This window comes from Lissotriton helveticus, chromosome 6 (genome assembly GCF_964261635.1).
Source record: "Lissotriton helveticus chromosome 6, aLisHel1.1, whole genome shotgun sequence".
In the NCBI taxonomy this organism is placed as follows: domain Eukaryota; kingdom Metazoa; phylum Chordata; class Amphibia; order Caudata; family Salamandridae; genus Lissotriton; species Lissotriton helveticus.
Window position 1 is genome coordinate 1,653,416,806 of NC_136067.1, and position 26,451 is coordinate 1,653,443,256.

The window sequence follows — 26,451 nt, forward strand, 5'->3', positions numbered from 1 at the left end:
GGGTCGTAGGATTTGGAAAAAACGAAGGGAGGGAAATGGACTGATTTATATGAAAATCAGAAATGACTTTAGGCAAGAAAGATGGATGAGCCCTTAGGACTCCTCTATTGTGAAGAAAAACAGTATATGGTTCTTTCGCACAGAGCGCTTGAATCTCGCTTACTCTGCGCGCAGAGGTAATCGCCACCAAAAAGGCCGCCTTCCAAGAGAGATGTTGCAAAGAGGCCTTGTGGATGGGCTCGAAAGGAGGTGACATTAACCTGGATAAAACCAGGTTCAATTCCCATGGAGGAGAAGGATTTCGCACAGGGGGATACACTTTTTTCAACCCCTGGAGGAAGACCTTAACCACTTGAACTTGAAAGAAAGAAATCTGATCAGGTGATTTTCTGTATGCTACTATGGCTGACAAATGCACTCTAATAGAAGCGTACTTTAAACCAGCAGTTGCCAGGGAAAGGAGGTATGGCAAGATGACGTCCTCCTGCCCTTTAGTCGGATCTAGGTGATGATCCCTACACCATAAGTAAAACCTTTTCCACTTGAACGCATAGGACGCTCTCGTGGAAGGCCTCTTAGCCTCTTTTAAAATGTTCATGCATTCAGGAGGCAAGTTCAAATGTCCATATTGCAGGACCTCAGGAGCCATGCTGTTAGGTTCAGTGATGGGAGGTTGGGATGCATTATCCTCCCGTTCATCTTGCTCAACAGGTCCGGCCTGCAAGGGAGTCGTCTGTGTGGACACACAGACAGATGTAGAAGGTCCGGGTACCACCACTGTCGCGGCCAATCCGGAGCTATCAGGATCATTTCCATGTTCGACCTGCGGAGCTTGGAAACTACTCTCGGAATCAGAGCCAGTGGAGGAAACGCGTAAGCGAATGTCCCTGACCAATCCATCAGTAGAGCATTGCCCTGCATCCCTGGCCGGTGGAACCCGGACGCGAAGGCGTGGCATTTGGCGTTTTCGTCGTCTGCAAACAAGTCTATGGTTGGACGACCCCAGCAACGAAAAAGCTCTTCTACTACTTCGTCTTTTAGCACCCAGTCTGGCTGATCTTCGAAGTGCCTGCTGAGTGAGTCTGCTTTTACGTTCAACTCGCCTGGAAGGTGCACTGCCACTACCGTGAGGCCTCGAGAGAGGAGCCAATGCCAGATTGCCTGAGCCTCTCGAGAAAGTGGGCGAGACCTTGTGCCTCCTTGTTTGTTCAGATAGAACATGGTGGTCGTATTGTCCATCTGAACTAGGACTGAGTTGGACTCTACCGCTGGAAAGAAAGCTTTGAGAGCCAGGAATACCGCTCTGAGCTCCAGCATATTGATGTGGTATGTCTGCTCCTGCGCAGACCACTGGCCTTGAATTTGAAGCGGACCCATGTGCGCTCCCCAGCCTTGCAGAGAGGCATCCGTCGCTATCGACTGGGATGGAAGAGGTTGGTGAAACAGTACCCCCACCAGTAAATTCATTCTCCGAGTCCACCATTTGATGGCATCTTTTGTCGCTTGGGAAAGCTTGATACGATCTTCCCAACGTCCTGTCGCTTGTTCCCACTGATCCTCCAGAGCCTGCTGTAGAGGACGCATTCTCAGCCTGGGGTTTGGGATGAGAAAAATGCAGGACGCCATGGAACCCAGCAGGGATGCTACTTGTCGGGCTGTTGGAAGCCGAGACTCTAGCAGGAGTCCACATTTCTGACTCATGGAAAAAAGTCTCTCCTCCGAAGGAAACGCTTTTCCCACTTTTGTGTCCAGAACGGAGCCTAGGTAGTGGATGGACTGTGTAGGCCGCTGGACTGACTTCTCCAGGTTCACATGGAGGCCGAGCCTGCGCAACTGGTGCAGACACGGATGTAGATCGTGCTTTACCTGTACCGGAGATGGACCTTTTAGGAGCCAGTCGTCCAGGTATGGGTAGATGAAGAGCCCCTTCTTGTGAAGAAAAGCCGCCACCACTGCCATGCATTTGGTGAAGACTCGTGGTGCGGACTTGAGACCGAAGGGTAGCACTTTGTACTGGTAGTGGTTGTTCCCTACGACAAACCTTAAGTACTTGCGATGTTGTTGAGCAATTGGGATGTGAAAGTACGCATCTTGCAGGTCCACCGAACACATCCAATCTCCGACTTGAAGATGTGGGCATATTTGGTGAAGCGCTAACATGCGGAACTTTTCTCTGACGATGACTTTGTTTAAAAGTCGAAGATCGAGTATTGGTCTGAACTTGTCCTCCTGATCTTTTTTGGGAACAAGAAAATATCTGGAGTAAACTCCCTTTCCTCTTTGAGCGAGAGGAACCTCCTCTATCGCTCTTTTTTGCAGTAGGACTTTTACCTCTCTTAGGAGCAAGCTTAGCTGGTGAGGGCAAGAGCTCTTTGGAGGAATGCTCTTCGGAGGCGCACGGAAACGTAGCCTGTATCCATTGCGCAGTATATTCAGCACCCACTGATCCTTTGTGATGCTGACCCACTCTGCCAGTTGTTGTGAAGCACTTCCTCCCACTGGAGTGGGTAACGGCGCCAGAGGAAGCCACTGCTCAGGCCTTTCCTCCTCTTGTGGCGTTAGAGGATTGTTGGTGACCTCCTCTACCTCTGCCGGGCTTGCCTCAAAACTGGGATTTCCCCTGGTTCTTATTTTGGGACCACTGAGGGGTTTGAACCCTCTGTTGAGCCCCTCTCCCCCTGTTGGTCTTGAAGCGGCGTTTGAATTCTTTCTTCTTCTCCAAACCCACCGCTTTCACTGTGTCCAGTTCCGTCTTCATTCGGGTCATTTCTTTGTCAGCATGTTCCCCGAAGAGAGCGGAACCCGAAAAGGGGAGATTAAGGATGCGATGCTGAGCATTCGGCTTCAGACCTGTAAGGCGCAACCAGGCCGACCTCCTGGCACAAACCCCATGTAAATAGGAATGCGCCGCAAGGACAGCACCATCCGCAGCCGTGCTGATCATCTGATTCGCCACCAGACATCCTTCTGTCACAGTCTCTTCAAAACCCTGCTGGTCTTCTTTTGGCAGCTTGGATTTGAACCTTTCCATGGAGTCCCATAAAGATCTGTCATATCGATCCAGAAGCGCAGCCGCATTAGAAACCTTAAGAGTGGATGCAGCTGAGTTGCAAACCTTGCGACCACAGGAGTCTTGAGATTTGCTGTCCTGGTCTGGTGGGACTGAAGAGGAACCGGCAACTGCATGTGTCTTCCTCGCCGCTGCCACAATTAGAGTCTGCTGGAGGGTCAGCTTTTACAAAAAACGGGTCAGAAGAGGCCTGTTTGTATTTTTTCTGAATGCGGGCTGGCACCGCTCTGATAGCCGCCGGAGTTAGGAAAACCTCTTTGACAGGATCCATAATCCCCGGGACTAAAGGCAGCAGAGGACGGGAGATAGCTTTTTTGTGTAAAGTCTCAAAAATGACTGTCGTTGTAACCTGAGGGACAGACATTTCAATGCTCAGCTTCTGAGCTCCTCTTTGCAGGACATCTAGATACGTGCCAATGTCATCCACTGGAGAGGATCTGGACGTAGGACTGTCCGTCAACGTAGGGGAGTAGTCCCTCTTGGAAGACCTGGTAGAAGAGGCAGATGAAGTAGACGGAGTTCGTCGACGTCTACGGTGAGCACTGTGCCTCCTCTCCCGCGACCTTTTCCTAGGAGAGCGAGATCTGATCCGATCTTCTGAACGAGGTCCTTTTCTGGGAGATCGGGACCTTCTGGGAGATCTGATTGGTGTTCTCACAGGTGATTTGCGCCTGGGAGGACTACGCTTGTCCATCTCCTCTACCAGATCCTGAAGAGGAGACCTGTGCTGTGGGCTGGCATATTCTTGCATACGTTTGGCAGCCCCAGAATCTCTCCAATGGTCCAAAGACCTGTACCTTCTTGCATACGTTTGGCAGCCCCAGAATCTCTCCAATGGTCCAAAGACCTGTACCATCTAGGTGATAATCTGATTTGCCCAGCCGAAGGGCCTGGCCGACACTCAGGAGATTTGCGCACAGGACTTCTGGACTTTGAAGATGCAGTTGAGGAGCCAGAGGACCGTGAAGTGGAATGACGGGAAGCTGACTCCGTTACCATAACCACATCTGAAAACCTCGACGTCGAGCGATCTTCCCTCGCTGTCGAGCGCCCTCGGGGAGTCGGCGGGTCAAACAATCTCGACTTTGATTGTCTATTTGAGGATCTATGGTCCCTCGACGTCGAACGGCGATGACCGGCCGTCGACTGAGCCCTCTCTCTCGACGTCGAACGACGATGTCCAGTCGTCGACGGAGGCTTCTCTCTCGATGTCAAACGACGATGTCCAGTCGTCGACGGAGGCTTCTCTCTCGACGTCGAACGACGATGTCCAGTCGTCGACGGAGCTCTCTGCCTCGACGTCAAATGTCTGTGCGACGACGGCGGAGGGGTATTGGGCACCCTCGACGCCGAGCGCTGACGAAACACTGACGGAGACTGCCTCCTCGACGCCGATCTAATTTTTCCTGTCGACGGCGGAGGGCTCTTGGTCCTCGACGCCGAACGTCGTTTTTTAGACGACCGAGGAGGAGTCACACTTCTCTACGCCGGTCGTCGCCTGGATGACGACGGCGGAGGAGTGACCTCCCTCGACGCCGGTCGTCGCCTGATTGATGACGGCGGAGGGGTCTTGGATCTCGACGCCGGTCGTCGCCCGGTTGACGCCGGCGGAGGGGATTTCAACGACGGAACTGGATCCGTCGACGTACCTAGTCTTCTTTTCGACGGCGAGCCCGCCGTCGACGGTAGTTTAGAAGAGAGATGATCCACCGGTGGTTCTTTTCTCAGCGCCGAGCCCGACGCTGAAGTTGAAGGGTGTGAAGACTTCTTTTTTGAAGATGTATGAGCCTTCTTGGAGCCCTTCTTCACCGGAGATCTTCCTCTTGATGACCTGTGAGCCAGGCCATAAATGCGAATCCTCTCCCTGTCCTTGAGAGTTCTTCCTGACAGGTGCTCACAATGAGGACAGGTGCCTGGATCATGATCTTCAGGCAGACACAGGATACAGACGTCATAGTTGTCTGATTTTGCCTTCTTGTTGCCACAAGAAGGACATTTGTCAAAGAGTGAAGGCATTCTCAAAAGAAAATGTTCACTAAACTGACTGAAAAAGACAGTATCTTACTTGACTAGATGTTAAATGTCAAAGTAAGAGCAAACGTTGTTAAAAGTGAAGTATTTTTCTGTCAAAAAACAGAAAATTAGTGGAGCTGTGTAACCAGGGTCCTTCTCTGAAGGAACCGGAAAGAACAACTGACCTAACTGTCAGCCCTGAGGCATGATGGGATACTGGGGGTCATGGGTGCCTTAAAGGCACGGTGTCAGTTTATTGCTATGCAGCTACAGGTTAGCTTTTCAGTTTTTTTAGACTGTGTGTTTGCAATGCAGCCTGGGAGCTTTCTATGCTTCCAGTGAGTTATGAAAATTTCTACTGCTCTCTGAGCATTAAAACAGTTTCTAAAACAAACTTTGTGTTGTTTCTCATGTTTCTAATGCTTATTACTCATGTATGGTGGAAATTCTTTACAGCATATTTCAGCTGTGTTTTTATTTTGGCTGACATTGTATATATATATATATGGGGCACATATAATATAGTGTTTCCGGGGTCCCGCACATGGGCGGGAATATTCTAATGCTTATGACTATTGATGAGGATCCCCTGGAAGAGAACTGACTATTATAGAGTTGCACTGAGGATCTTGAAGTCTGGTGCCAGGCCACTGTTTGTGCGGCAACAAAATTCTTGGGCCAAATGTGGGGCATTAGAAGCAGGGCTCAGAGGGCCTACATTAAGTGAAGCCTCAACCGAATTCCTCAGGTTTTGTTTTCTAAACTTTTAAAGAAGGCGACATTTGTGGCGATACAAGATGTATTTTCTATCGTCTGTATCTTGATGGTTTTATCACTGTTCTATTGCATTTGATTAATTCTATACCTGGAAGCATTTTACCATGGTTTTATCTTTTTCATATTGCATTTATTATCTCTGTTTTTATAATGTAAATTACTGGATGCTACTGGAAAGAATAAGCAGATGTGAACTACTGATTATCCTTAAATGTAAACAATTTTATTGCATGACTACACCTTTTATATAAGGCTACCAACCTACTATTGTTGTCATCCATTTTATCGGTTTTTATTAGGTTGCTGTACAAATTTAACAGACTATATGACTGCCAAGAGAATTTAGAAATAGCTGAACTTTTCATATAATTGTTGTACATTTTTACAACTTTACCAGGCTCCTGATTAGGACTCGCACTTTATTGTATCATTCAATATGATTGGCATATTGTAAGTAAACTTTTATGAATTTGAATCAAAATAAAGTAATTGATGATGATATTATCGCTGACTATCCAAGCATATTATTTATTATAACATGAGTTTTTAGCTTGAAGCTACTGCCCACGAGGTTGATGAAATGCTTGTGTGCAGGTTGCTGGCCGATATATGAATGAGCTATCTTAATGTTCACAGTATTATAAGACTCCCCAGCAGGTCAGGCATTTCAAATTCACCAGGTTTTTTTTTCTTCATATTTGTCCCAGTCTGTAACTGTATGCAATTCACACATTTTAACAACTTAACTGAAGAGAATGATCATTGATCGCTCCAGACAAACCTTGATATGAGACTCCAAACGGTCCAAAAAGTCTTACTAGTTGTGGTAGAGTATTCCCATCAAGAGTCCACTAGATTGGATTCTAATCCCCTTCAGGAAATGCTTATTTTGAAAACCTTAGTACCCAAGCAAGAGGATTCTCAACAAACAGAAGGTAAACATGCTTGATACAGGGATGTGGAATTCCTATAGCCCGACTCCCAGAACATATTGTTTGGGGTCAAGGGCAACAAGTTTTCTTGTGCATTTTGTCCTTGGGACAAGTACGCCCAACCCCCTGCAGCACAAACTCTTTGGCTGCCAGTTTGCAGTACCACATTCTGGATCAGGGAAGAACACTGTCTGCAGTCAAGGTAATATTTTTGCCCATATGTTAATGCTGTTCAAACTTGTATTCATGGTTCATAAATTGAAAGTCTTCATTCTTAGGGCGAGTGCTCTAAGTAAATGTAAGCTCTGACTGCACTACTGACCGTGGTTCCAGTATAAAAATGTGTGCACACTTTTTTTAAGTTTAGCAATATGAGACTATGTATAATTCTCCCAGAAAGCTCTCCGATTTGATGCAAATATTTCCAGAAACTTGAAAGCAAGACTGATGATTCTTTGCTTTCAAAAGAAAGTTTTTTTATTTTTTTTTATTCAAACAGGGAAAAAAACAACATTTTGCTTATCTACTGTAAAATTTCAAGTACCATTTCTTTGCAACATCATTTAGTAACATGTGTTGATACATGCTACTATTTCCCAAAAATATTCATAATGGAAAATCAGTGTAACCAGTTTCAATAAGATTGGAAACAAAAAAAACGAGCATTGACAAAGCCAGTACGTCTGAAATTGGTGGTCAGCTTTTTATTTTTGTCAATGTGTGACTTGTTTTGGCATGGTTTTTGTAAAACCTTATTGGTGTGGGAGCTGCCGGGCCCTCACCATTATAACAAACATTGGCAAATCCAAAAAAGATTTTTGGTCTCAAAAAGCACGTACTGCCTCAGTAGTTACTGGCACTGAACTAAACTTTGTGCCGATATGCTCCTTGTGAAAGAGCATAATGCTGTCACTCACAGTGAAGACAGCCAATACAGAGAGAGACAGAATGTTTATAAACACAAAAGGTCAATGTCAACGCCAGACCAAAATAGGGGCCCAAGTATTAAAGAGTCTCAAAAGTGCATCCATAGTGTCCTTGCATTAAGTGTAGTTATACGGCTTTTGTGAATTCCCAAGAATTTACGGAAGTAGGACAAGAAATAGTAGAAAATATTTGTAAACTGCATTTTAGCATGAGCAAATTTACACAAGTAGATATGCTCATGCTAAAATCTGAGTGTTTGCAAGTTCACTTGCCCTCCAACCACTTTTTCCCAACTGTGGAAGAAGGTTTACATCTGCCATTGTAAGGAGTACATTTCCAACATATCTCAGTATGGGAAAAGATTAGAGAAGAATTTATGAAAACTCTTAAAACATGCAAGTTAGTAGGTTTGCACAGTCTCAAAAGGGCATTCTAACCATGGAACTATTGCTTACCACTACCTTCAGCCCCAGTATGTAAATCTGCAGAACATATGGGGATTGCAAGTATTCAAACACAACTATAGTATGAGCCCTGCCATAATCAGAAAGGCTAGATCAGAGATCTTATATAATGAGATTGCTGCCATAATCTGTTGCTGCACTACATGGCACCAAAGGGGCAAGGGGATTTGTTTACAGGACAAGTAGATTTATGAAGCAACCTGCCTCACGGACAAGTAGCTATTTTATTAAATTTCACACCCCTGTTGATTTTTACCTATGCTTAAGAAGACCGTTGCATGTCTACAAGTTCCACTCAGATGAGGCAACAATATGGCAAACCCGCCACTTAACGCAGTCAAATTGAAATGATTAGATAGAAAATACAAGTTTCTTAAAAGTGAACTGTATAAAATGTATTGTCAAAGGGTTATCCTGCAAAGTTACCTTGCCAGATGTTAAGCGTTCAAAACCATGAAAAATGGACAATTAAAAAATGTAAGTTCAAAACAATTGGGACATTAATTGAGGGGGTAATTGAATAAGCGGATCCAGGGAATTTATTTTGTCATAGCTGTGCATTGTATACTAAATCTTCAGCTTGTGAGATTCCTGAGGTTTCCCGGGTTATTCATATCATGAATCTCTATTGTCATACTAAATTTCTCCCTACTACAGTTCATTAAATACCAATTAGCGCTACTGTTAACACAAATACAAAGCAAAGAACAAAGAAAACTATTATTTCAGTGAAGTGGAGTCAAACAGCAGGCCGAGATAATTTACCTGCAGCAGTAATAAAATCAAACAGATTGGTGGGCTCGCCAATTTTTAAATTTTTTTGTTGGGTTACAAAAGTAAACCTTTTTCCAATTTGGTGGAAGGTCGTAATTTTAAAACAAATCTGTGAGAAAGAAGAATCCAGGTTTCAGGAAAATGCAGGTAAACCAGGCTAACTCATTATTGCTTAAGTGTACTCAAATGATATACTTCTGCATCTGGAAGAATAGATTTTGAAATATAAATTACTACCCATTAAGTAAGGTGGTTTTTCTGGAGATCATTCCGCCAATAACCAATGCCTTGTGCTATTGACTATAGCTTGGAAGTCTATCGAACTCAATGAGAATGTATACCATTTTGTTGAATTCCAGGCAGCCTTATACTTGGAACACAAAAATTGCCTATGGAGGAAATTGGCTGATAGATTTGTTCTCAATCCTCTAAGCAATCCATGACTCTATTAGGCACAGCTGTAGACAGATCCAACTGGATGCTACAATTTCAGGAGTGTGTTCGACCCTAATCCTTTTTGGATTAGATCTGGCAGATTTATTTACCAAAGAAATTAAGAGAACCAGACTTTTTTTCCCCCCCAAAGAGGAGTCACATGTATTTTTTATACAAGAAAACATTAGCAAATCTGTTACAGGGTTAGCATATCACCGTTTATACATCAGTGTTTGGTTAGCTAACCCCACATGACGTTATTTGTGAAAAAGAGAGGAACGCAGACAGAAAAGGGCAGGAAAACAAGGGGTGAAAAAAGAAGTAGGGACAGGCAATGAGAGAGATACATTCCTTATTAATTACATCTCACATTCTGTAGAGATGCTGGAACACATGTTGGCTCACATGCAGGCCCGACAGGGCTATATTGGTTGGGACAAGTTAAGTTCAATTGTCTTGGTTGTGCGATCATAGGAGGTACCAGAGTGTGTTTAGCCGGCATAACATTTTCATGGAGGCTCATAAGTCATGTATTTTGATGAGTTAGTAATAATGAACTATAAGGCAAAGAAAACTAGGATCTTCATAGCTTTGTATAACTAACCACTGAATATTAACTGTGGATAAAGAAAAAAATATCTGCAGATAAAACAGGTCCATTTTACAAGGGATCTTGCTGGCAAAATAGTGGAGAACGGGAATTCATATAAATATCCTGGCTTAACCATCAGGAATAAAAATGAAGCAGAGCTCTTAAGACACCTTGGCTGTCGGAGTTATAACTACATCTAATCCTCTATGAGTCCCGGAGTAGCATGCTACTCGCCAAAAAAAGCGATTAGACACCTCGTCAGGGGTAGTAAGCGCTATACAAATGCAATTACAATACAATACAATCTAGGGCAGAGGTCCTCAAACTGTGGGGCGCTCCCCTAGGGTTCTCTGGGTGCGTCTCCAGGTGTGTGAAATGCGCCTGTAAGTACTTGTAAATTAAGATGGACTAGAGGCACAACTTTCTTTATTTGGCGCTTTTCCAAGCTATCTTCATTTACATGCAGCAGTTGAAGTGCCTTAAAAAAAAAAAGTGTATGTGATTTGTGATCCTCGGTGTCATGGGGCCGGGGTCAGTTAATAGGATGGCGGGTTCATGGATGTTGCTGAAAACAAAAAAATATGCTGTAACTATTTCATGATATTTTTCCACCTTCAAGTGACTGCATATAAATTTCTGCACATGTTTAATGAAAAATAAATGCAAGGTAAACTAATTGGTGGGACATGTGCGCTTTTACTAATGGAACAGTTGACTAATTTAATTACTGCAGAGGTCTGTGAGACCAGAGTCATAGAACTGAATCCTGGTTGACGCAGTGGGGTATAGTTGTGCATTTATAGTGCTACGAGGTACCAGTCCCTGATGGAATGCAGTAAATATCGAAGTAATGGTATATAGATTTATTAGTAAGTCAACAGACTGTACCTAGAAGCATTTGTTTAAGTGTTCCAAAAAGGGTGCATATCCAAGGCTCGGCTAGTAACACCCTCAAATCAACTCTCAATAAGAAATAAATCTTTGTCCAAATGACTCCATCAATTAAAGTCAAGAATAGCTCCAAAGCAGCCTTACAGTTTGGCGATTAAGAAATTGCACACATTTACATTTATTTCAGGTAGCAGACACCCTCGTAAGAAGGCTTGTTTCTTTCCTCAGTTTTCTGTCCATCCCTGGGCTTCACAGCACAGGAGTCGCCTCCACTTTTCACTTGGAGCCATCTCAAGATCAGTCATAACTTTTAAGCAGGGTCAGTGGAATTATGTGATTTTTGCAGCTCCGGCATTGTCTGGATACCTATGGATTTGCTACATAATCCATCATTAACTACATAATCTGCAGATTGTTAAAAAAAGATAGTTTGCAGCCGAGAGAGTTAAAATGCTACAAAAAAAACACAGCGACACATGTTGCCATGCAGCGGAGGCCTTTTTTTTTTTAATAGTTTTTATTACTTTTATACAGAAAACAATCGCAACAGTTGTTACAGGGTTTGAAAAGGTTGTCTAGTTCCTTTTTTTAATGCTTATTGCTGTATTCTGGAAGAAAGCAGGTACTAATGAGTTGAAACCTTTGCCCAGATACCATTAACCAGTGCACATGATTTGCCTTTTCATGCTGCACGCAGTGGGCAGAGCAGACAGTCTACTTCGCAGAGTTGTAGGCATCATTGGTGCTGCAGGCAGTGGACACCAGGGCCCAGAGGCATAATGAGACAGCTAAACCTCAGTTAAGGCTGTCGTACTATCCTTCCTTGCTTGCTTGCTTGCATTAGGGCACAATACACACTTGCTGTACCATTGTTTCAAACTGGCTAGAATCGCAACCCGGAAAGCTGCTTGCTTTGGTGCTCCATATTGATACAGGAGCGTCAGCCCCGATAGACTTGGCACCAGCAATAAAGGAAAACGAGTTGCAGTCTGACAAAACTGCGTTGGAGTACATACTTCTCTCCTATGCAAGTATAAAAAAATAAAAAAACATTTGTTAGTCTTTTATTTTTTACTGTTCTTTGAAAAGTTATTTCTCTCTTTCTCAAAGTGCCCCGTGCGCAAGTAGTAATATCCCTAGATAGAGAGCTACCGAATTTGAATAGTAGAGGGCCAAAGAGTACACAAGCAGTCAACTACATAATAAATCTTCTACTAAAGGGCCATCCTAAGGTATTAGCTCGGTTTTGATTATGAAGAGAGAATTTCCCAATAACAATGCCACAGTATCAAAGTTTAACAGTTACGTTTGTTTAAAAACTGAAAAGGCTGTTAAAGGGGTTGGCAGAAACAATTCCAATGGAAAACATAAGAAATGTTAAAGAATATTAACTTCTATGCAGAAGTAGAGCAGAAATCTCCCGGGAATCCTTCACAGATTCCTTCAAGACTATGAGCAGTAGAAATCTGAACTATGGTGGCCATTAGGAGAAGTGGAGTTTAGGGCACATGCAACTGGCCTACGTGTGAGTGTTTTAACTGGGTGCATGCGTTACTGAATCGGTCGTGTCAATGTGTTACCTCCATAATAAATTATGATCTAATATGTGTAAATTAAGTGAATAAGGATTATCAACATTATAATGAATAACTCCACGATAGCGAACAAATAAATTAGTCCTTAAACGTTGTTCGTGAAACTTCCCTAACTAGTTAGCCTAAAACTCCTACTGGCCTTCCAGCCCTACATTGTTATGCAAGTTATTGCAGGCCGGTCCTACCGCAGCATACCTGTAGACACAAAGGTCCTCAGTGTCCCGGTAGACAGCACATTCCATCAGCATGAACAAAATAAAGGACGACTCTCTTTCGAGGAATGTTCAGGCCTAGTGCACTCAAACGGAGCATGTGCATCAAGGCATGTAAGGCATATTGAAACCGTCAAATACGAAAAAAGGACTTGTGCACGACACCTCCAAGGTACTGGATCGCCAAAAACTTTAACAAAGGTAAATGTGGATGACCACGAGCCCGTCATGATTCTTTACTTTACACAGCATCACATTTTCTTCCAGTTTCAAAAACAGATTGGATTTAATCATTAAAAACATTCTACGCAAAAATATTTCAGCACAAAGAAAGTGCAGCAGCACTGCTTCCCCAATACTTAATGACAGCTTTGTAGTGGTAGTCAGAGAAGAGTGGGTGTACTAACAAAATGGGTAATAACAAATGATGTTCAAAACATTAACTGCAAAACCAATAGTACTTGCCTACGCAAGAATTATTGGAGTCATCAGTGTGTAGTTTTAGCTACGTTGTACAGCATCACGGCTGCTGTGCAGCATGGTTGAAAGTACATTTTTAAAAGCGCCATCACCTGGTTAACACTGGCATCTAATGCCAAGTTAATGTGGTCCTCCCTATAAGTTAATTAAGCCAATTGGGTTTGACCGTAAGGAAAATAACCTGTTTAATTTAGCTACGGTTGCTTCCAACACATCTGTTTGAGGCTTCACATGAGCACGTACTTACAGGGTTTGCCAACTGCTCAGCCTTCCAGTCCCACAGTTGCACCAAGAACTCAACTTGATGATGGTCCGACTGAACAGACGACATATGATAGAACAGTAACAAACAAAAGGAACACTAAAAAAAATATTTTTTTACATCACTACATAGCTTCTGCGCAAGTATAATTTCCTTTGCATATTTCACTGAAAAATCTTTATGCTTATTTGTTAATAAATATTGTTAAAATAGTTAACTGGTTTTTGTCCTCATTGAGTGTGCCACTTAATCAAATCGTATCACCAAAAAGTACTAAAGAGATCAATTAGGAGAGAAAGTACTAGCCCAGTCAGTACAAGACCGTTGGATCCCCCTCAAATGATCGCTCACAATTAGGTTTCAAAATTAGCATCCACTACAATAAGCAATCAATTACAATGCAGTCCCCCTTCCAGAATGAAGAACAAAGACATTTACAAAGCCGGGGGAGTGGAGTAGGGCGGGGCAGGCGAGATGTGCACTAGAGCAGGGATTCTTAGCCTTTTTGACTTCTGTAGCGCTCCACTTAAACGTTATTAGAACCCAGGGACCACCACTGAATTATTACTAGAATCCAAATACTCCAACTTAAGTTATTACTGGAAGCCAGCCCCCTTCTGCCTAAATATCTTTGACGATTTAAACTGCAAAGCAATATACAAACCATATAAAAACAAGCATTCATAAAAAAAAATACTCAATTGCCGAAATTATTATTTAATTCACAACCATAAATCAATATCTACATTTTAATAGGAAGGTTGGAGCTTTTTGTTTTTGATTCAACGGATGGCTCTCATCCCCCATACTATAGTCTGGTTACTGTATTAGCACTGCCCCCAACATTTGAGGATGCAAACTTAATTTTAAGCCTCCAAATTCAATACTCACATTTACAGAATGTTTTAACATTTAACATTTTCTATTTGGCTTCTTTATTTATATAAACTTTATTAATCGGTTACTACTTAATTTTCTGAGCAGTTGCGAACCACAGTATTAGATTATCGGAGTGTCTTTCAAACCTGAGTCCAGTTTACGGTGATGTCCAGTCATTGGGTTCCACTTAATCATAAAACACCCCAAGCATAGAGCAGTCGCTCAACATTGAAATTATTTTAATGTCAAAAAAACCCTAAGAAAAAGAGGAGTCAGGACAAGTAGTTCAAGACACAAACACTTGAGTGAAAAGGTGAAATTTAAGTGCATTGACAGGGCGTGGGTGAAGGGGTCAAATGGAAGTTTAAAAAGATCTCACAATGGAGAAATCTAATGTTGCCTGCGGAACAACGTACTATCCAAACATAAATTTACAGATGGAAATACAATGAAAATCTTGCATTAGTTTCCTTCACAAGGTACTTGTGCAGCAGCTCTTGAATTAATCTGTTAAAATGCCCAAAATAAAGAAAGTCAGGTGCGCTTCTGTGGGCTCTACACAATGTAGTAGAACTAAATGAATCAAAAACACATCATACAAGCCACATATGGCATAACTACGGAGAAGAAAGCCAACAATATTCACTCTATATCTTACCCAAGAGCCAGGTTTTGAAAGCTATATTATATTTTATAACATTTTATTATGCCTAAACAAGGAAAATGTTTGCCTGCTATAGAAGTCTCGATCTTAAAATATCAAACCACCCCCTTCCGGCATCCAAAGATTTTTCTTTCTAACTACCCATTGAGGGGCAATTAACATTAGCCAAATAATCAAATTACATTGGACTGGGCATCACACACAATATAACCTATTGTTCATACATGGATAGAAGGTGGGAGAATGGGGTTTGAGCTAATAAATTATTATTATTATTTTGGCATGCCTTGTTGAGATGGGAAGGCCATTTTAAAGAGGTTTCACCCATAACACTATTTCTTGCTCTTAGCTCCAAATACGAGTTCGAGTGTAGTATATATGGACTGGAATTAAAACAGTTTTGGCAGTTTTTAGCTCCTTCCTGCCCCTGGGTTGAGGTTACAATAAACAAGCACTGGCGTTGCCAATAGGTCTCACAGTAGGAAAGTTGGAGCTGTTTGTTTTGTAAATGACACATTTTATATTTATGTGTTGGTTTTGAAAATCGCGAAATTAATTGTTTTGTTATTTACAATGCCAATACTTTTAACTTTTGCAAATGTGACACTCATAGTATTTCTAATGCAAATGTTTTGTATTTACGTGACTTAGATGTATTGATATTACAAATAACAATGGTTTTTAAATAATTAATACTTAAATAAAAGTTATTGTAATTTATAATGGCAATAGCTTAAACTGTTGTAAATACCTTTTGTGAAGATTATGTTCAGTGTATTTTATTGTGAGGAAAATAAAAGAACAGAAGTGAAATATTAACGTCTTTTTGTGACATTTGTGTAATGTGAGAGAGTGTGAGTGAGTTTGAAAAGGGTGATTGATTGTGATATGATGTGTGATGCTGATAGGGTGTGTGAGTGTGTTAGTGTGTGTGATTTTTGAGACTGTTATTGAGGGTGTGTAAGGGTCTTTGAGTGTAATTGTGTGTGAGGGTGAGTGTGTGAGGGTGAGTGTGTGTGAGGTGGTGTGAGGGGGAGGGTGTGTGTATTGCGATGGTGTGTGGTGTTGTGAGGATGAAGGTGTGTGCGTGTGCCTTTGTATGAGGTAGAGGGTGTTATGGTGACGGTGTGTGTGTGTGTGTGAGGTGTTCTGAGGGTGTGTGTGGCTGAGGGTGTGTGAGTGTCAGTGTAGGTGCGGCTGTGTGGCTGTGTGATCTGTGTGATTTTCTAGAGAATATGACCTGACCAGCCAAAGTTCTGCTATTAATCAGTTGATTGAATCTGGACCCTTTTGGAACATCTGGATAGGTCATTTGGTGCTCTGATGTAGGTTATTTTGTAGTATTCAAATTTGGACAACGTTTGCACCAACTGGGGTCCATTCTTGCTTCGCCTGTAAAAGCCATGGGACATTGCCCCCCCCAGCGGACACTCATGTATTGCCAGTTTAGAGTTCCCAATGTTTCACTTTTAAAAGTGAACGGTGATAATTTCTATCAATTTCTTGGGGTTTCGCCGTAATACGGTGTTACTTTGAGACAATATGTATAATTTGTGTCAATTTAAAGGGGGCTTCTGTATCAGTGCCTGAATGTATTCGGGTACCTCGGAAACATCATAGAGAAATACAGCATGTTGCATGTTATTTCTACTGCAGGAAACTAATTACACCCTCGGGCTTCGGCTGTGAACATTTGGAGAGCTCTCAAATACATAGGCAGTCCAGTTTTATTTGCTCGGCATTGTGTGATTTGGTGTTCTAGTTTTATAATCAAAATAAGACTACCAGGTCGCAGAATACAAAGCAAACAAGACGGAGGGAAGGCAGAGAAGGGGAGGGGGGAGGAGAAATGCGACACGGCGGGCAGGGGAGGGGGCCGAGCGGCAATGAGGGTGTGAAGCAGCAGGGGCCTGGGGGAAGCTGGCTGGGGAGGGGGAGGAGAAATGAACATATGTCCGTGAGGTGTAGGAGGAAGAGAAATGAACCAAATGTCTGTGTTATATGTCACCACATATAAATAAGTTTGTTATTTGTCCAATATCACTAGTGGTAGCAACTTAAGTTATTAAAAACGTAGAGAACTCTGAAAGTTAAACTGTACGGTGTATAAAAAATTAGCATTTAAGGATTTTGGCTTTCGCTGCAGAGGATTATGGAAGTATACGATCCCCAACACGTGTGTGGTAAAAAACGAAGACATTCCAGCCTCAAGTTTATTCGAACATAACAGGATAGTGAAACGAATCTGAATTAAACAAAATGCGCTTTACGTGAGGGCAATGTGAGAACAGTCATGCGATGCATTAAAAAACAAGGGAGAGAAGAACACGAGTGGTGGAAGTAGGCCGGCCATGAATAATTAGGGGAGGAGAAGCCCTTTGATGTGCTGGGCTGGCCGTGAATGCGTGTGCTTGTTTGCTCACGTGATTCACGTGAACTTCAAGAAAACCGCAGCAGAAAGCCCTTGGTTTGACGATGATTTTGGCTACTTGAATTCTCGCTCCCTCAATGCGCTTGCGCGCATTGTAGGTCACGAGACCTAAAAATGTCCACGGGTGGAGGAGAAATGTTAATTGGTAACAACTAATGAAGCAGTACATTCCTCGTGTAATACACTACTTGGATTGGTTCAATGTTTGACTTGTATTATCCAGTATATTTAAAACTTCTATATATTGGTTTATAATATAGTGGTAATATGAAATAAAGTACTCTTTACCTGGTATAGTTGATGCCTTCACTTGAAAAGTGATTTGAGTTGCCATAACCATAGATGTTTAGGTCACTGAAGAAAACGTTCCTATTGGAAGAAAATACAAAGGTTGTTTATAAATTTTAACACGTGCAGCAATATCAGCAAGACATCTGTTCTAACTTCAGCCAACTTCATAATCAGTAAAGTCACTAAGAACATCAAAACCGAGCCAATATAGAGTCACCAAGGCAACAACTTATGTCCTCTAAAGAATTCTCCTTAAACATGTTCTCACTACATTTACACTTAGAAAAGATTAACAGAATGTGACTGGCCCCACACTTTTACAGAAGCATTGGCACTACCAATAGGTCCCCATATGAATGCACTGTCAAGCCAGACCTAAAAAGCAATGTGCATTAACTGTCCTCCTCATCTGTGCTGCTGCCTGATAAACACCATAAATTATCTAGTTATCAAAGACACTAATAGCATTGAAATGGCATTTGTGTGCCCCGAAAAGTTCAAGATTCGACAGCTGGACAAATAAACTAAATGATCACAGCTGTGTGAAGGGCAAGCATTTTTTGGTGGAAGCACACAACCTCTTCCCAATCAAAAAAGGTACTCTTGACTTCTAACACGTAGGTGAAGCCAATGCCCCTTCCCTGGTGATACTCACATAATTGTCTGGCGAAAGCAGTGCTGTCAAGCCAGACAAAAACAAGCATTTGCAATGCAATCGGTTTTGCATTTGCGAAAGTTACAGCTATTTGCGTTGTAAATGATACTGTTTTTTATTTATGTTTTTTGTTTGTAGTCGAGTGGATGGATGTTATTTGTAGTGGAATTACCTGGTTTGAATTGGAATGGTTAGTTGTGGAATTGTGTGTAGTATATTTGTGTCTTGGAAATATAAGCTATGTTGAAAAGATAGGGTGGGAGCCCGATAATTAAGATGGAGTGTGAAAAGGTAGTTCGTGTATGAAGTGGTGAATGAACTCTAGATAGATTAGAAGAAAGTGTGTGAGAAAGAATGATGGGGAGAGAAAGTTATGGACGCATAAAGAGGCTGCACTTGTGTATGCAGAAGACATCGAAAGAAGAGGAGAGAGTGTGTTTGCGGTTTGTATTGTTTGAAAGGTTGTGCAATGAAATTATGTGGAAAGTAATTATGTGGCAATTAATTGTAGTGCTGTGGTATTGTGTATCGTGGAGTGGTATGTATGGAGTGTAATTATGAGGCGCAGTGTTGAATTGTGTGGCATGTTGTGGAATTGTGTGGTGTCGATTGGATGTATGTGATGTGTAGAGGAATTATGTTGTGGAATGGAATTGTGTGGCATGTAATGAACTTATGTTTAGTGGAATTATGCGCAGTTGAGTGTGTTTATGTGGAGAGATGCTATGAGGCATGGAGTAGATTTATGTGGAGTGTTATTATGTGTTTTGTAGCTGAGTGGATGCATGTGGAGTGTAATTATGTGGTGTCAAGTGTAATTATGTTGAGTGGATTTTTCTGGAGTTGAATTGTGTTGCCACTTGATACATAAAAAAAATAGACCATCAAGTTCTAATACATCTCCAGAAAAGCAAACAGATCTTTTTAATGTACAGGACTAAAAACTGAACAAAGCTAGACAACAAACCTCTTGGTATCTAGGGAGGAGACCCACATAATAGAGGATTAAAGGCCTCTTCAAAGTTACCCCGAATGCTCTCTGAAAAAAAAGGAAACACAGGGGGGGCGGAGCTAGCTCGCGACGGACATGGCCGCTAGAGCCCGGCTCTCTGCAGCGTCGATTTCCCATCCTGAATTAATCCTGCACAGTACCTGGGGCCCAGCTCCCCAAAAAACGAGGATTAGCTACCGGAAGGTGTAAAGCAGACCCGGAGCTGCTCAGAGTGGCGGGCAGAGTCTCGCGACGGTGGAACGGGAGCTGTGACCGACGGCGGCTGGTGGGCCGCAAAGCATCGAGCCACAGTGCTTGCAGACTAGGAGTTACATAAAGCGACGTGCGGCAAGAGTGGAGGCCGGGTGGCGCGCAGTGGTTCGGGCGGCGCACATTGGTTCGGGTGCGTGGCTCAGACGCTCGCGTGGCAGGTCAGACAATGGCAAGTCAGACAAAAGCGGCATCAGGCACGGGTGGCGACACGTAGTGGGACAGAGCCCAGTTACCCCAAGGAGACTCCTGGTTAGCGCGGAAGCGGTACGGACCTGCGTGTTCATCAGTGTGGGCACAGTCGAGGAGTGCAACTGCCACAGCTGCTCCTCAGGAAAGAAACACCCGGCGGTGCGAGCAGCTGGAAACGCACAGAGCAGCGGCCCACAGCCTGAAAGGAGAAACAGAGGGCATGAGAAGAGGTCCAATAGCAGGTGAGACCTGAGGCTTGCGCCCATTGGTGAGCAGACAGCAGCGGGACTCAGTGGGCACTGCACATTCCGGCCACTGTGCATGGGCAAGGGATGCACAAGAGTAATAAGTGATTCCCTATAGAGGTGATTTAAGGTACGCCACAGCACACAAGGGCCCTGCGAGAGTGAGTCTGGGCACTACCGGCGCGCGTACCACTAGATTGCAGATTGGCACTCCTAGCCAGAGTGGCCTAACTGCTTGGATTACCAATCTATGCATCATCAGAAAGCGCAATATTGAAGGTGCAGGGGTGTGCCGGGCCTTGATCGCTCGAGGACCAAAAAGTGGATCAACTCACTGCAGCGGACTGCTGACACGGTGGTGGTGAAAGTGGTAACAGTGGCGCAAGGATACTACACCTGCTAGTGCCAACATTCTGAGGAACGACAGAGACGGAGTACACCACCGGGGAGAGGGGCAGTACCGTCACAAACATGGGCAGGGGAGACAAGACCCAATCTAAGCGGTCCTTCGAGCAGAAGCGCTCGAAATCTCATGATGAAGCATCTGGCGAAGACACCAGATCGCCACCCCCAACAGGAGATGATTCGGACTCAGACATTCGCTCCGTGCTTCGGTCCATGGAGAAAACTTTGCAGAGTGGCATAGCGACGATGAGCACAAAAATGGACGCACTCTCATGCAGGATGGATAGAATGGCGGAGCGTATTGATAAACATGGAGAAAGGTTACACATGTCTTAGAGGCGTATAACGGAGGTGGAAGAGGCGCATACCACCCTGGATGCGGAACACAAACAGTTGGGGAAGGTGATGTGTGCCCTACAGGAGAAGACGGAGGATTTGGAGGCGCGCTCACGAAGATGTAACCTGCAGATTACAGGTCTACCGGAAACCACATCCACCGGTAATATGGAGCAATTCGTGGAGAAACTGCTGGTGACCCTGCTGGGAGAGGGAGTCTTCTCCGCAATGTTCGTTGTTGAGAGAGCGTACCGCTCTTTGGGACCCAAACCACAGGTGGGCGCCCCACCCAGGCCGATGGTTGTGAAGCTACTTAATTACCGCAACCAAGATGTGGCGCTGCGCATAGCCAGAGAAAAGAAAATGTTACGGTATGAAGGCTCAGAGTTGTCGCTGTATCCAGATTTCACCTCACGAGTCCAGGAGGCGCTGTATCCTGCGAAGCTTAGGGTGAACAGACAAGGGCGCTTACATATTTTCACGGACCCCAAGTCATTGCAGCAAGCCATCAAATGCTGGGCGATGGAACATCGAGGTAGCCCGGACAGCAGACTCCTGGATGAAGCAACCGGCGGTTTACTGGATGAACAGGACTAAGACCAGGAGACTTTGCACACCAGATGAGGAAAAAGGGAGAGGGCGGCGCGGGATGGGAGCTCAAAGTTTGGAGTTTAGAAGGGGGGGGAAGCCCTGCATGTGCAGTCTGGAGAGCGCCTTGGGTCTTCGATAATGTAGGACAAGAGACATTGTAGACTGAACTATAATGGAGACTCCATGGAACGGGGTGGGGGTGACACCCTGGGCGGTAGAGCGGGACAGAAAATGTTTTCACGATAAGAAATGATAGTCAACACCTGCTAATGGTGAAAGAGGAACTAGTTATAATTTGGCGGGGGTGGGTAATGGTTACTACTGCAACTTATGGTAATCGACGCAAGTGCGGCTGGGCATGGCAGGGTATCTTTTTTTGGGTGCTACACCTTATTCACAGAGCTACCTCCGCTTCATAGTGCCTGGCACACCGGTTGCAACTAGGGGAGGGGAGGGAATGGGAAAAGGGGGGGGGGGGAGGAGCACGGGGGGCACTTTGGGTATAAGCATGGCCAAGTTGGGGGTGGTCAGCTGTGGGAGGGGATCAGGAGGGAGAAGGGCAGAGTTTCTGAATCCGGAAGGTGGGGGGGCGTTTTTTGAAAGGACTGGTTTTCTAATGGTTTACAACATGCTATGTACAAGCACACAGAACGCAAGTGATGGCAAAAAGGTTACAGAATACTTCAGGCTGGTGGGCGATGGGCAACACACTTCAGTCAGGCACATTGATTGACGCATTTTGCATAGGTACAACCCAAACTAATGGCGGAAGATAGAGGGAGGGAAACACAGAATCTGGTAGACTGCTCGATTGCTATGACTTGAAATGTTAGAGGACTTAATGATTATCGCAAGGTCCGAAAGGTACTCTGTTTCCTACACAGGCATAATGTTGATGTGGCGCTTTTACAAGAGACACACCTTCCACAAATGAGTGCGATTCTGAGAAGTAAAGGACTCACAGGGAACATTAATACTGCATGATATTCAACACATTAGAGGGGTGATGACATTGGTGAACCCCAAAACAGACTACACACTAGAATTGCTGAAGTCGGACCCCAATGGATGGAATGTCATTTCGAGATGTAGGGGCAGAGGGCTGGATTTACTGATGGTCAATGCATATGGTCCTAACTATGACTGCCCTGAGTTTCTCACAGTTAGCAACTACGGTACAGAGACTACAGGGTGCACCGATCCTGTGGGGCGGAGATTTTAACATGGTTAGGGATCCTGGTTTAGATCGATCAGCCGGCCCACACAGGAAACCGTCAGCAGCTGCGAGAGAGCTGTAAAAGGTGATGATGTGCATGGACCTAGAAGATATATGGCGAGCACGGAACCGGCTACTAGGGGGCTTCACACACTACTCTGCATATCATAACATACATGCACGTATAGACTATTGGTTGGCCTCTACTGCAGTGCTAGAAAAGGTTTCGAGCTTGTAAAGTACTGCCACGTACACTTTCGGATCACTCACCGGTTCGGATTACTTTGGCTGTCCCCAAGAAAACTATTCCCCCATTTACCTGGCGCTTCCCACCGTACTCGCTGCTGGACCCTGTCTTTAAGGGTGAACTAGCGGAACCTATAGAAACTTTTTTCGAGGTCAATATAAGTTTGGTTGATAGTTTCCAAATGGCTTGGGAGGCTTTCAAGGTTTATATACGCGGTATTGCTATGACCAAGCACTCTGAGGTATTGAAGGCCATAAGGCAGAGATTGACTGACCTGGAACAGAAGCTAAAACAATTGGAGGATCAGCAGGGGAAGGATGGGGAGGGGTAGAGGGGGGATGAAATGAAGGCTCTATTGGAGGAATACCATGAGGAGGCGGCCAGTGAGATGAAACATCTAGGCAAATACTCTACAGCTTGCACATATGGAGAGGGGGAAAGGCGGAGCTCGATACTAGCTCAGCTCCTAAAAGCAAAGCGAGGGAAGACACTGGTAACACAGGTGAAATCAGCGGAAGGAGACTTGCTCTCAGAAGAGGTAGATATTGCATAGAGATTCAGACAATATTATGCAGATCTTTATACATCAAGGTCAGAGGAAATGGAAGAGGAAATGCAGGAATACCTGGAGCATACAGCACTTCCCTCCCTATCGGACGTGCACAGAGAATTCCTAAAGCTGCCAATAGAAAAGGACAAAATATTAGAAGCCCTGGCGGGTATGAAGTCGAACAGCGTGTCGGGGGCGGATGGCTTCACGGCTAACTTTTATAAAGCCTTCATAGATATCTTACTGCCCCACTTGGCCACGCTTTTTGACGATCTATGTGTTGAGGGTACCATGCCAAGATATATGAGGGAATCGATCCTAGTGGCGATCCCTAAACCAGGGAAATTGCCGGAAGAGTGTAGCTCATATTGCCCATTGTCGCTTTTAAATGTAGACATGGAAATATTAGTGAAGATCCTGGCCAACCGCCTAGCCCTCCTGGCTCCGATATTAGTGGCACCAGAACAGGCAGGTTGTATACCAAACAGGAATCTCACATACAATATCCGGACAGTATTTGGAACAATGCAGCATGTGAGGCAAGATGTTAAAGCGGTGGCAGTCTTCCTAGATATGGAAAAGGCATTTGACTCGGTGGAGTGGCATTCATGCGTAGGGTATTGACAAGGACGGGTCTGAGGTCAGTTTTTTTTACAACCTATTGGCACTTTGTACCACAGACCTACAGCTAAAGTGCGTATTGGTAACTTAGTCACAGACCACTTCAACACTAGAGGCACAAGACAAGGCTGCCCACTATCGCCGCTGCTGTATGCCCTGTTCGCGGAGCCTTTGGCTTGCGCCCTTAGGGAGTATCACAGTCATGAGGGCATTGGCTTCCGGACATATAATATAGTGATATCCACCTATGCGGATGACACGCTGCTGTATATACGGCAGCCCGAACAAAATCCGACCACGGTGCTTTGGGAAGTGGTGCCCTTTGGGGCTTTATCGGGCCTAAAAGTCAACTGGGCCAAGTCCATTGTTTTTCCGCTGACTCCGGTCACAAAAGAATTTGAGATGGAATATCCACTGCAATGGACTAAGGACTCAGTCAGATACTTGGGGATTCAACTGCATACAGACTCCGAGAAGGTATTACAGGAGAACTACGGCAAGGCCATAGATAAACTGGAGGATGATGTAGAGGCATGGTGTAAGCTTCCCCTGTCCTTGACGGGAAGGATATCAATCATGAAGATTGTGGTTCTGCCCAGGATGCTGTTCCTATTCACCAACATACCAATAGTACTAATCACAAGCCTTTTTTCAAAGACTTACACAGTTGATGCTTAAACTTGCGTCGGCGGGCAAGCAGGTAAGGGTTAAATAGCGGGTTCTTACGCTACCTTACAGTATGGGAGGCTTAGGAGCACCAGATTTTTAGCTTTACTATAGGGTGGCACAGTGTTCACATCTCCATGCCTGGATTCACGGCGAGGCAGGAATACCATTCCTGTGTATGGAAACACTATTCGCCGCCCCACACTCGCCACCGGCGACGATATTCGAACCGACTTTCTTGACTCGATAAACACATGCATGGCACTGCCTGCTACAATTACAATCAGGAGCATTGCTATACACACGGTCCATGCCCATAGAGTGGGCCCGCTGGCTGACTCCGTGCAGGGATAGAGGAGTCATTAGAGTTCTGCAAGAGTTGAATATAAAGGTTGCAGGAGATTTCTTTCAAGAAAAGTTAGCAAAAACCTGGGAACAGGTAGTAGGAGGGGCGGAAGCAGCCACACAATTACAGCAGTTCCAGTTTTACAGGGTGCGGCGGGCTATGCTACAGCATTTTGGAGGACATGCAGGAACCTCTGGCAATCCCTGAATTAACATACGTCATCAAATCCAGCTCCCCTCGTAAGATAGTAACCAATATTTACAGAATAGTGATAACGCATAGAATACATGAATTCATATGTCTGCCAGGCTGGCCTGGCAGAGGGACTTGCAAATAACAATAGATGACAAGATGTGGCAGTACTGCTGTTCGAAACACACGGCGTGTTTCACTTCACGGAAGGCATAGGCTTATTCATTTTAAATTCCTTAACAGCGTATACTACACGCCAGAACGGCTCTGTAGATAGGGGCTTAGGGAGGAGGCGATGTATGAGCGGTGCCGAGCACAGACAGCAGATTGCATGCATCTAGCTTGGGACTGCCCTGGTATACTAGCATTCTGGGAAGAGGTTTTTCGGGAACTGGGGAGGATAGTGGAGGTGGAGCTGGCTCGTGATCCAGCACTGGCTCTATTGGGATATACCAAAACACTGCCTAAAGCAGTACGCAGGATTGTAGATATGGGACTTTTAATAGCAAAACAGGTAGTGGCATTGTGTTGGATGAGGGGCCCGGTACCAACAGTGAAAAGATGGTTGCATGACATGATATACTGATGCACATAGACGGAGAATTATAGTGAACTGCTCCCTCCACGTAGCAGGCCAAAAAATGTTGGGGGACTGTATAGAACATACAAACAAGGGGAGACTGGGGAGGCAGTTGAAGTCACGGAAATGCATACATGGGAGGCCAAGCTGAGTGAGGAGAAGACAGCAGAGGGTTAGGATGATAGATAATGTGAGAGAACACCCCCCACAACAGGAACTGGGAACACCGGCCTTGGGGAAAGTGTACGATGGCAGTGTGAAATCATGGGCTACTGGACCGGACGGTATGGTGCTTGATGGAAATTGCTGCCTGCCCAAGCTGGGTTGTTGGCTCAAAAGCTGTGTAACCAAGAGCATTGTGGGAATGTTTTTGTAACCAAGAGAAATATGGGAATGTTTATATTAAGGGATTGCAAAAGTGTGCTGCATGGCGAATATTTGCTAAAACGTTGTTATGTATTGAACCTTTATAAAAAGAAAAATATAAAAGAAAAAAAAGAAAATGGAAACACAGACACATAGCTAAATGAAATGCCAGTTGGTTTATACACAAATTAAGGTCCAACAAACTAAAGCAGTTTGCCCACAAATACAAGATATATATTGTTGGTGAAATGCCAAAGCAGTGATTAGAAAGAAGGTCCTGGGTCAGAAAATTA

General features: G+C 44.2%; 1 protein-coding gene across 3 annotated transcripts in view; it reads right to left on the reverse strand.

Moving 5' to 3' along the window:
• Positions 1–26,451, reverse strand: part of GPCPD1 (glycerophosphocholine phosphodiesterase 1) — a 733,645-nt gene that overhangs the window by 654,837 nt on the left and 52,357 nt on the right. For all 3 annotated transcript variants that reach the window (XM_078649507.1, XM_078649508.1, XM_078649506.1), the window contains one exon: positions 17,687–17,767. In XM_078649507.1, coding sequence (XP_078505633.1) covers positions 17,687–17,738 — 52 coding nt within the window. In that variant the 5' untranslated portion in view covers positions 17,739–17,767. The remainder of the gene's footprint in view (positions 1–17,686; positions 17,768–26,451) is intronic.